General features: G+C 40.8%; 1 protein-coding gene across 1 annotated transcript in view; it reads right to left on the bottom strand.

Annotated features, from left to right (window-relative positions):
• Positions 1 to 1601: 1601 nt before the first annotated feature.
• ACIN1 (apoptotic chromatin condensation inducer 1) overlaps positions 1602 to 11878 on the bottom strand; it is a 51889-nt gene continuing 41612 nt past the window's right edge. The window contains 4 exon segments of the mRNA XM_072921304.1: positions 1602 to 1914; positions 4563 to 4663; positions 5892 to 6297; positions 9111 to 9218. Of these exon segments, the coding sequence (XP_072777405.1) occupies positions 1666 to 1914; positions 4563 to 4663; positions 5892 to 6297; positions 9111 to 9218 (864 nt within the window). The 3' untranslated portion in view covers positions 1602 to 1665.

Raw genomic sequence — 11878 nt, 5'->3', positions numbered from 1 at the left:
ATTCCCCCCAAAAATTCCATTTATTCCTCCAAAAAATTCCATTTATTCCCCCAAATTTCTCCCCAGCCTCAATTTTTTGTCATTTTATCCAAATTTCAGCCAAACGTCTCCAAATTTTCACGTTTTTCACTCAGATTTGGGGTTTTGGATCCAATTCCTGTGTTCGCCATCGGGACCCAGATTTTTCACACCAAATTTAAATCAAATTTTCTCATTTTCCCCAGAACCCCCAAATTTCCGCCCAAAATCCCCAAATTCCTCCCAAAAATGCCAAATTTTCACCAAAAATTCCGAAGTTCCCTAAAATCCCACATTTCCAGCCCCAAAACTCCAAATTCCCCCCAAAATCCCCTTTTTCCCCCTAAATTCCAAATTTTTCAATTAAAAAACTCAATTTCACCTTTAAAATCCCCAATTTCCCCCCAAATTTCCCATTTTTTCCAAAAAATCCCCAATTCCACACCCAAAATCAAAACTTTTACCCAAAAATCAATAATTTCTCCCCAAATTTTCCATTTTCTTCCAAAAATCCTCAATTTCCCCTCAAAATTCCAAATTTCCAATCAAATTCCCCATTTCCCCCCCAAAATTCCGTATTTTCTCTCAAAAATGTAAAATTCTCCCTCAAATTTCCCATTTTTCCCCCCAAAATTCCCGTTTTTTTCCCAAAATCCCAATTTTCCACCGAGTCTCTATTTCCCACCAAAAATCCGCCATTTTCCACCCAAATTTTAATTTTTTTCCGAAAAATTTGCTATTCCCCCCCAAAATCCAATGGTTTCCCCGACAAAATGTTCCATTTTTTCCCCAAAAAATCCTCAATCTCACCCGAAAAACCTCATTTTTTCCCAAAAAACTCCCGATTTCTCTCTCAAATCCCAGATTTACCTCCAAAATTCCATTTTCCCGCCAAAAAAATCCCAAATTCCACCCCCAAATTCTCAACATTTTCCTCCAAAAATCTCCAAATCCATCCCCAAAAATCCCATATTTTTCCCAAAAAACTCCCGATTTCTCCCCCAAATCCGAGATTTACCTCCAAAATTCCTTTTACTCCCCAAAATCCAAATTTTTTCCCAAAACTCCAAAATTTCTCCCCAAATTTTCCTTTTTCTTCCAAAAACCCTCAATTTTCCCCCCAAAACCCCATTTCACCCCCCAAAAAAAATCCCAAATTCCACCCCAAATCCTCAACCTTTCCCCCCAAAAAAACCTCCAGATCCATCCCGAAAAATCCCATTTTTTTCCCCAAAAATCCCATTTTTCCCCCCAAAATCCCATTTTTTCCCCCAAGAAATCCCATTTTTTCCCCCCAAAATCCCATATTTTTCCCAAAAATCCCATATTTTTTCTTGAAAAATTCCCATTTTTCCCCCCAAAAATTCCATTTTTCCCCCCAAAAAATCCCATTTTTCCCCCAAAATCCCATTTTTCCCCCAAAAAATCCTATTATTTTCCCAAAAATCCCATTTTTCCCCTCAAAATCCTGTATTTTTTCCCAAAAATCCCATTTTTCCCTCCCAAAATCCCATTTTTCCCCCCAAAAATCCCATTTTCCCCCCAAAATCCCATATTTCCCCCCAAAAAAACCCTCTGAAACCTTCTCTGCGTTTTTCCCGTTTTTATTCCCGGATTTTGGGCCGAATTCCGCGGATTTCGGTCCCTTTAGCGCCGCCGGGGGCTGCGGCTGCGGCTGCGGCGCTTCCGGGAGGAGCCACCGGGGGGCGCCCTGGTTCCGGCCCCGCCCCCGGAAGTGCGCGGGTGGGCGGGGCCCGAGGAAGCCCCGCCCTCCTTGGCCCCGCCCTCCTTGGCCCCGCCCCCCTGGCGCGTGCGCAGCTCCTCCTCCTCCAGCTCCTTCCGGCGCCGCTCCCGCTCCCGCGCCCGCGCCGCGCGCTCCGCCTGCTTCTGCTGCAGCTGCGTATGCAAATTCATGCTAATGAGCCCAGCCCGCGCCCGCGCCGCGCGCTCCGCCTGCTTCTGCTGCAGCTGCATGCAAATTCATGCTAATGAGCCACGCCCGCGCCCGCGCCGCGCGCTCCGCCTGCTTCTGCTGCAGCTGTATATGCAAATTCATGCTAATGAGCCCAGCCCGCGCCCGCGCCGCGCGCTCCGCCTGCTTCTGCTGCAGCTGTATGCAAATTCATGCTAATGAGCAAAGCCCGCGCCCGCGCCGCGCGCTCCGCCTGCTTCTGCTGCAGCTGCGTATGCAAATTCATGCTAATGAGCAAAGCCCAGCCCGCGCCGCGCGCTCCGCCTGCTTCTGCTGCAGCTGTATGCAAATTCATGCTAATGAGCCAGCCCGGGGCCGCGCACCATTGGGCGGGAGGGTGCGCGGGGATTTGGGGCTTTTTACCACGAAAAAATACCATTTTTTACGCCCGTTTTGTTAATTTTTGAGTAAAATTTACATAAATTTTTACCCAAAATTCCATTTTTTTAAAGCAAAATTTGCCTTTTTCCCCCACAAATAAATAGAAATTTTTACCACGGAATTCCTAATTTTTTAACCTAAAAAAAATTGGATTTTTTTACCCCCGTTCTGCTTGTTTGTATGTGAAATTTACGTGATTTTTTCCCACAAAACTTAATTTCTTAAAAGCAAATTTTGCCTTTTCCCTCCCAAATTAACTGAATTTTTCATCACGGAATTCCCGATTTTTAAACCCCAAAAAATATCAGATTTTTTACACCTGTTCTGCTCTTTTTTACGTGAAATTTAGGCAAATTTTTTCCCAAAAATTTAGTATTTTTTAAGCAAAATTTGCCCTCTTCTCCTTGACAATTTAATAGAAATTTTTGCCCTGGAATTTCCGATTTTTAAACCCAAAAAATTAGATATTTTTATGCCCGTTCTGCTCGTTCGTACGTAAAATTTACACAAATTTTTACTCAAAATTCAATTTTTTAAAGCAAAATTTGCCCCCTCCTCCTCTCCCAAATTAATCAATGTATGCTAATGAGCCACGCCCGGGCCCGCGCCCCATTGGTCGGGAGGGTGCGCGGGGATTTGGGGCTTTTACCCCGAAAAAATCCCATTTTTTACACCCATTTTGCTCATTTACATGTAAAATTTACATAAATTTTTACCCATAATTCCGTTTTTTTAAAGTAAATTTTGCCCTCTGCCCCCCAAAATAATATATTTTACGTCACGGAATTTCCATTTTTCAACCCAAAAAAATATCAGATTTTTTATACATGTTCTGCTCGTTCGTATGTGAAATTTACATAAATTTTTACCAAAAATTCAATTTTTTAAAGTAAAATTTGCCTTCTCTCCTTCCAAATTAATAAATTTTTTCGTCACGGAATTCCTGATTTTTCAACCCAAAAAATTAGATTTTTTTACGCCCATTCTGCTCGTTCGTATGTAAAATTTACACAAATTTTTACCCAAAATTCCGTTTTTTTAAAGTAAATTTTGCCCTCTTTCCTCCAAATTACTAAATTTTTCGCCACCGAATTCCCATTTTTTAAACCCAGAAAATTAGATTTTTTTACCCGTGTTCTGCTTTTTCGTATGTGAAATTTATGTGATTTTTTCCTACAAATTCAGTTTTTTTAAAGCACAATTTGCCCCCTCCCCCTCGCCAAATTAACAAATTCATGCTAATGAGCCACGCCCGGGCCCACGCACCATTGGTCGGGAGGGTATGCGGGGATTTGGGGCTTTTACCCCAAAAAAATCCCGTTTTTTACGCCCATTTTGCTCATTTACATGTAAAATTTACATAAATTTTCCCCAAAATTCAGTTTTTTAAAGCAAAATTTGACCTCTCTCCGCCAAATTAATAGAATTTTTCACCACAGAATTCCCGTTTTTTCACCCAAAAAATATGAGATTTTTAACGCACGTTTTGCTCATTTACATGTAAAATTGACATAAATTTTCACCCAAAATTCAATTTTTTTAAAGTAAATTTTGCCCTCTCCCCCACAAATTATTAGAAAATTTCACCACAGAATTTCCACTTTTTCAACCTAAAAAAAATCAGATTTTTTTCACCTGTTCTGCTCTTTTTTACGTGAAATTTAGGCGAATTTTTTCCCCAAAATTTAGTATTTTTTAAGCAAAATTTGACCTCTCTCCTCCCAAATTAACTGAATTTTTCACCACAAAATTCCTGATTTTTCAACCTAAAAAAAATTAGATATTTTTACCCCCATTCTGCTTGTTCGTATGTAAAATTTACACAAATTTTTACCCAAAATTCAGGTTTTTAAAGTAAATTTTGCTCTCTCTCCTCCCAAAATTAACTGAATTTTTCGTCACGGAATTCCCCGTTTTTAAACCCAAAAAAATCAGATTTTTTACACCCGTTCTGCTCATTCGTATGTGAAATTTATGCAGATTTTCCCCCCAAAAAATGTAATTTTTTTAAAGCAAAATTTGCCCTCTTCCCCCCACAATTTAACAGAATTTTTCGTCACGGAATTCCTCATTTTTAAACACCAACCCCAAAACCCCCAAATTTCTCCCAAAATCCCCCCCAAATTTAAATTCCCCCCAAATCCCCCCCGTTTCCCCGTCGGGCGATATGCAAACGCATGCAAATGAGCACCTGGGAGTCGGTCAGCGGCAGCCAATAGATGCACGGCGCCGCTTTGGTTTTGCGGAACAAATCGTCCAAAAGCTTCGCCGGCGGCTCCTCCGGGGGCTTCTCTGGGGGGGGAGGGGCGAAAGGGGGCGGGGCCGTGACCTCAGAGCCACGCCCACCCGGCAGAAAGCCCCTCCCACCCCTAATTACCATATTGCATAATTAAACCCCATCTTACAGCCATAAGCCGCTCCTACTTTATGCTAATGAGCTTCTTTAGGCATTAAGCTCCTCCCACATCCAAATTCTCCCCAAAAATCCCATCAAAAACCTGAATTTCCCAAAAAAATCCCCAAATTGCTCCTCAAAAATCCCCAAATTATTCCCCAAAAGTCCCCAAATTGCTCCCCTAAAATGCCCAAATTATTCCGCAAATTTCCCCGAAAATCCCTGAATTCCTCCCCAAAAATCCCCCAAAATACTGAAATTTCCCCCTAAATCCCCAAATTTATCCCCAAAAATCCAATCAAAAACCCCGAATTTCCCCCAAAAATCCCCAAATTTCTCCCCAAAAATCCCATCAAAAACCCGAAATTTTCCCCAAAAATCCCCAAATTGCTCCCCAAAAAATCCCCAAATTAGTCCCCAAATTGCGGCCCAAAAATCCCCAAATTATTCCTCAAATTTCCCCCAAAATTCCCAAATTCCTTCCCAAAAATCCCCCAAAATCCCTTCCCAAAAATCCCCCAAATACTGAATTTTCCCCCCCAAAATCCCAAAATTTCCCCCCCAAAATCCCGAAATTTTCCCCCATAAATCCCGAAATTTCCCCCCCAAAATGCCCAAATTCCTCCCCAAGATTCCCAAATTTTCCCCAAAACTTCCTAAATTTCTCCCGAAAAATCCCATCAAAACCCCTGAATTTCCCCCGAAAAATCCCCAAATTGCTCCCAAAAAATCCCCAAATTATTCCCCAAAAAATCCCCAAATTATTCCTCAAATTTCCCCCAAAATCCCCAAATTCCTCCCCAAAAATCCCCCAAAATCCAACAAATTTCCCCCCCAAAATCACAAAATTTCCCCCCCAAATGCCCAAATTTCCCCCTAAATCCCCAAATTTTCCCCAAAAAATCCCATCAAAACCCCCGAATTTTTCCCAAAAATCCCCATATTCCTCCCCAAAAATCCCTCAAAATCCCTTCCCAAAAATCCCCCAAAATCCCCCAAAAATCCATTAAGCCTCTCCCACCACCCATTAAGCCCCGCCCACCCCCAATTCAAGCCCCTCCCCTATTTTAAGCCCCGCCCACAATCCCTTTAAGCCCCACCCCTTTATATTTAAGCCCCGCCCACCTTTCCTCTCGGGCCGCGCCTCCCTCTGGCCCCGCCCCTTCTCCTTCTCCCCCTGTGGGCGTGTCCCGCGCTGGCCCCGCCCCTCCCTGCCCGAGGGGGCGTGTCCCTGCGAGGCCCCGCCCCCCGGGGGGCGTGTCCCGGGGGCTGTTCCGGGGGGGGCGGGGCTCTTCCCGCGGTCCCACTCCCGCTGTTCCCGGGACCGCTCCCGCTCCCGCCGGTGCCGCTCCCGCTCCCGCTCCGCCCACTGCCACGGCTCCGCCCCCCGGGGGGCGGGGCACGGCGGGGACACGCCCCCAGAGGGGGAGGGGCCGGCGGGGAAAGGGGGGGAGGGGCGCGAGTGGGGGGGGAAGGGGGAGGGGCCGGAGCCGGAGGGGGGCGGGGCCAGGAGGCCGCGGTGGAAGTCCAGCTGGAGTGGGGAAAATGAAAAATTTTGGTTAATTTGCATATAATTTACATAGAATTTACATAAAAGTCACATACAATTAGCGTATAATTTGCATAAATTAGGATATTTTTCTTTTACCCCCTATCTGATCATTCGTACGTGAGATTTACACGATTTTACACCCAAAAAATTTTCTATCCAAAATTCCCGAATTTCCTCCAAAAATCACAAAATTTCTCCCCAAAAATCCCCCAAGAGCCCCAAATTTCCCCCAGAACCCCCAAATTTCTTCATAAAAATCACCCAAAATCCCCAAATTTCCCACCTAAAATCCCCAAATTTCCCTCCAGACCCCCAAATTTATACCCAAAAATCCCCCAAAATCACCAAATTTCCTCCTAAAATCCTGAAATTCCTCTCCAAAAATCCCCCCAAACTTCTCATCAAAAATCCTCCAGAATTTCCACATTTCCCCCAAAATCCCAAATTCCCAAATTATATGCAAAATCCTCAAATTACTCCCCAAATTTCCCCCCAAAAATCTCCCAAAATTCTCCTTAAAATCCCAAAATTTCTCCCCCGAAATCCCCAAATTTCCCCACAAAATCCTCAAATTCCTCCCCAAAAATCCCCCAATATTCCCAAATTTCCCCCAAAATCCCCAAATTTCCTCCAAAAAACCCCAAATTTCCTCCAAAAGTCCCCAAATTCCTTCCCAAAAATCCCCCAAAACCATCCAAATTTCCCCCTAAAAGCCCCAAATTCCCCCCCAAAAATCCCCGGAAAATCCCCAAATTTCCCGCCAAACCCCCAAATTTCTTCTCAAAATCCCCAAATTCCTTCCAAATCCCCAAATTTCCCTCTAAACCCCCAAATTTCCCCCCAAATTCCCAAAATTTCCTCAAAAATCCCCCAAAATCCCCTTATTTTTCCCCCCTAAATCCCCAAATTTCCCCCCAAAATACCCAAATTTCCCCCCAAAATCCCCACATTTCCCCCACAAACCCTTAAATTCCTTCCCAAAAATCCCCCAAAATCCCCAAATTTCCCCCCTTAAATCCCCAAATTTCCTCCCCAAAAATTCCCCAGAATTCCCAAATTTCCCCCCAAAACCCCCAGATTTCTCCTCAAAAATCCATAAAAATCCCCAAATTTACCCCCAAATTCCCAAATTTCCCCCAAAACCCCCAAATTCTGCCCAAATTTCCCCCAAACTTCCCAAACTTCCCCCCAAGAATCCCCAAATTCCTCCCCAAAAATCCCCAAATTATTCCCCAAACCCCCATATTTCCCCCAAAATCCCCAAATTTGCCCCAAAATCCAAAAATTTCCCCCCCAAAATAGCAGAATTTACTCCTCAAATTTCTCCCCCAAGATTCCATAATTTCCCCCCAAATTCCCAAATTTCCTCCAAAAATCCCCAAATTTTCCCTCAAAATCCCCCAAAAATCCCCAAATTTCCCCCCCAAAATTCCCTAATTTTCCCCCGAAATCCCAAAATTCCTCCCCCAAGATTCCCAAATTTCCACCAAAATTCCCAAATTCCTCCCCAAAAATCCCATAATTCCCCCCCAAAATCCCCAAATTTCCCCAAAAACCCCCAAATTTCTCCCCCAAAATCCCCAAATTTCCCCAAAAACCCCCAAATTTCTCCCCCAAAGTCCCCAAATTTCCCTCCAAAACCCCCAAATTCTTCCTCAAATGTACCCCAAAATCCTTAAATTCCTCCCCAAAAATCCCCAAATTTCTCCCCCAAATCCCCAAATTTCCCCCAAAACCCCCCATTTCCCCAAAAATCCCCAATTACCCCAAAAAATCCACAAATTCCTCCCCAAAATCCAAAAAATTCCCAAAATCCCCAAATTTCCCCCTCTAAAATCCCCCTAAATCCCCAAATTATTCCCAAAAATCCCCAAATTTCTTCCCAAAAAAACCGCAATTCCCACCCAAAATCCCCCCTAAAATCCCATAATTTTCCCCCAAAAATCCCTAATTTTCCCCCCAAAATTGCCCCAAACCCCCAAATTCCCACCCAAAATTCCCGAATTTCCCCCAAAATACAAAATTTCCCTTAAACACACTAAAACCTGCAAAAATTGTACCAAAATCCCCAATTATCCCCCAAAATTCTCCCCAAAAATCCCCCAAAATCCCCAAATTCCCACCCAGAATTTCTAAATTATATCCAAAATCCCCAAATTTCCCCCTAAAAATCCCCCAAATTTGCCCCAAAATCCCCAAATGTCTCCCCCAAACCCCCAAATTTCTCCCCAAAAATCCCCAAATTCCCTTCACAAAATTCTCCCAAAAATCCCCCATAAATCCCTAAATTTCCTCTTAAAATTATCAAATTATTCCCCAAATTTCCCCCAAAATCCCCAAAAAATCCCCAAATTCCTTCCCAAAAATCCCCCAAAATCATTAAATTTTCTCCCCAAACCCCCAAATTTCCCCCTAAATCCCCAAATTGCCCCCAAATTTCCCCCCCAAAACCCCCAAATTTCTTTTCAAAAATCCCCCAAAATCCCCTAAATCCCAAAATATTCCCCCCAAAATGCCCAAATTTCTCAAAAAATCCCTAAATTCTTTCCAAAAAATCCCCAAATTCCTCCCCAAAATCACCAAATTTCTCCCTAGAATCCCCCAAAAGCCTTAAATTTCCCACCCAAAATCCCCCAGAATTCCAAAATCTTCCCCCCAAAAAATCCTCAAATTTCCCCCGAAATTTCCCCAAATTTCCCCCAAAATCCCCAAATTTCCCCCCAAATCCCCAAATTTCCCCCAAAACCCCGAAATCCGCCCAAAATGTCCCAAAATCCCCGAAATTCTCGGACCTCCTCCTGCTGGGCGAAATCGGCCGCCAGAACTTTGGGGTTGGACTGCGGCCACTTGACCCCGTGCAGCGCCTCCCGCGTGGCCACCGCCTCCTCCACCGAGCAGTACTGGGGCGAAAAAATCAAATTTTGGGAAAATTAACGAAATTTGGGATTTTCCAAAAAAAACCCCGCGAAAATCCGACCAAATTTGGGCTTTTTACGGCGTTTTAAAGGGAAATTTTGGGGCTTTTTTAGAGGAAAAATCTGATTTTTCGATAGATTTTTTGAAAGGTCTGGAAGGATTTTGGAGGATTTTGGAAGATTTTGAGAAAATTTGGAATTTTTGGGAATTTTGGGAAAAAATGCCAAGAAAATTTGGAAAAATTTGGGATTCTTAGGAGATTTTAAAGAGAATTTTTGGTTGGTTTCTTTTTAGGGTAAAATGTGAATTTTTCATGGTTTTTTGGGATATTTCTGACTGATTTTAGAGAATTTTGGAAAATTTTGGGAATTTTTAAGAAATTTTGCAACTTTAGAAAAATAAAATTGAGAAAATTTAGTAAAATTTCGGTTTTTTAGCAGTTTTTAAAGGGATTTTTTTTAAGCTATTTTTTAGGATAAAATCTAAATTTTTTGTGATTTTTTAGAAAGGGATTTAAGAAAATTTTTCAGGATTTTTGGCAACTTTTAAAATTTTTCAGGAATTTTTGGAAAATTTTGTAGATTTTGAGGAATTTTGTGTTTTTTTGATAGAATTTTGAATAATTTTGAGGAAAATTTGGGGATTTTGGGGCTGGCCCCGTGCAGCGCCTCCCGCGTGGCCACCGCCTCCTCCACCGAGCAGTACTGGGGCCAAAAAACAACATTTTGGGAAAATTCACAAAATTTGGGATTCTCCAAAAAAAACCCCGCGAAAATCCGACCAAATTTGGGCTTTTTACGGCGTTTTAAAGGGAATTTTTGGGGTTTTTTTAAGGAAAAATCTGATTTTTTTCCTGGATTTCTTTGAACATTTTAAAAGCATTTTGGAATATTTTGAAAAATTTTGGAGAAATTAGGAAAATTTGGGATTTTCCAAAAAAAATCAGGAGAAAATCCGATGAAATTTGGGGTTTTTAGGGGATTTGAAAGTGATTTTTTTGGGGTTTTTTATGGAAAATTTGTTAATTTTTCAGGATTTTTTGGGGAACGATTTTGAGGAATTTTAGAGAGTTTTGGAAGATTTTGAAAATATTTGGAATTTTTATGAATTTTAGACAAAAACCCCAATAAAATTTGGGCAAAATTTGGGATTTTTAGGAGATTTTGAAGAAGATTTTTATTTGGGTTTTTTTTAGGATAAAAAGCGAATTTTTCAGGATTTTTTTTTGAGATTTCTGATTGATTTTAGAGAATTTTGGAAAATTTTTGGAATTTAGAAGAAATTTGGGAATTTTAGCAAAAAATTCTGGAGAAAATTCGGTGAAATTTCGGGTTTTTAGAAGTTTTTAAAGGGAATTTTTTTTATTTTTATTTAGGAAAAAATCTGAATTATTTTTGATTTTTTTGGAAAGGAATTTTAGAAAATATTTTTGGATTTTTGGGAACTTTTAAGATTTTTCCAGGATTTTGAGAAAATTTGGTAATTTTGGGGAATTTTGAGTTTTTTTGATGGACTTTTGAGGAATTTTCGGAAAATTTGGGGATTTTGGGGCTGGCCCCGTGCAGCGCCTCCCGCGTGGCCACCGCCTCCTCCACCGAGCAGTACTGGGGCGAAAAAACAACATTTTGGGAAAATTCACAAAATTTGGGATTCTCCAAAAAAAACCCCGCCAAAATCCGACCAAATTTGGGCTTTTTACGGGAATTTTTGGGGGTTTATTAGAGAAAAATTTGATTTTTCGATATATTTTCTAAAGGGTTTTGAAGGATTTTGGAGGATTTTGGAAGATTTTAGGAAAATTTGGAATTTTTGGGAATTTTGGGAAAAAATCCCAATAAAATTTGGTGAAATTTGGGGATTCTAAATAGAATTTTATGGGTTTTTTTTTAGGGTAAAAAGGGAATGTTTCAGGATTTTTTGGGATACTTCTGACGGATTTTAGAGAATTTTGGAAAATTTTAGGAATTTTTAAGAAATTTGGGAATTTTATAAAAAAAATTTGGGCGAAATTAGGGATTTTTAGGGGATTTTAAAGGGAATTTTTGTTTGGTGTTTTTGAGGGTAAAAAGTGAATTTTTTATGATTTTTTGGGATATTTCTGACTGATTTTAGAGAATTCCGGAAAATTTTGGAAATTTTTAAGAAACTTGGGAATTTTGCAGAATTTTGCAGATTTTTTCAGACTTATTTTTGAGAATTATTAGATAATTTCAGGGAATTTTTGGGACATATTTAGGAGACTTTTTGCAGAATTTTGGACTATTTTGGGTGGATTTTTTGGGGTTTTTTGGGTATTTTTTGCAGATTTTTGGCTGGAATTTCCGGGCTTTTTAAGGAAATTTTTTTTCAGAAGTTTCAGCTTTTTTTGGGAATTTTTTGGACGAATTTCTTGGCTTTTTAAGACATTTCTTTTTACCGATTTTTTTCTTTTTTTTTCAGGAACTTTTTCTTCATAATTTTGTGATTTTTTGGGAATTTTTTTACAAAATTTTGAGATTTTTTTTTTCCAGGTTTATTTTTAAGTAATTTTTGGCAATTTGAGGGAATATAATGCAATTTTTTGGGACAGTTTTACTGAATTTTTTAAAGTTTTTTGACGATTTTAAGCGGATTTTCGGCGCATTTTTTTCGGTTTTTTTTGGGA

This window comes from Taeniopygia guttata, chromosome 36, assembly GCF_048771995.1.
Source record: "Taeniopygia guttata chromosome 36, bTaeGut7.mat, whole genome shotgun sequence".
NCBI lineage: Eukaryota > Metazoa > Chordata > Aves > Passeriformes > Estrildidae > Taeniopygia > Taeniopygia guttata.
The sequence above is the reverse complement of the archived record's forward strand: the minus strand, read 5'-3'. Positions and strand labels throughout refer to the sequence as shown.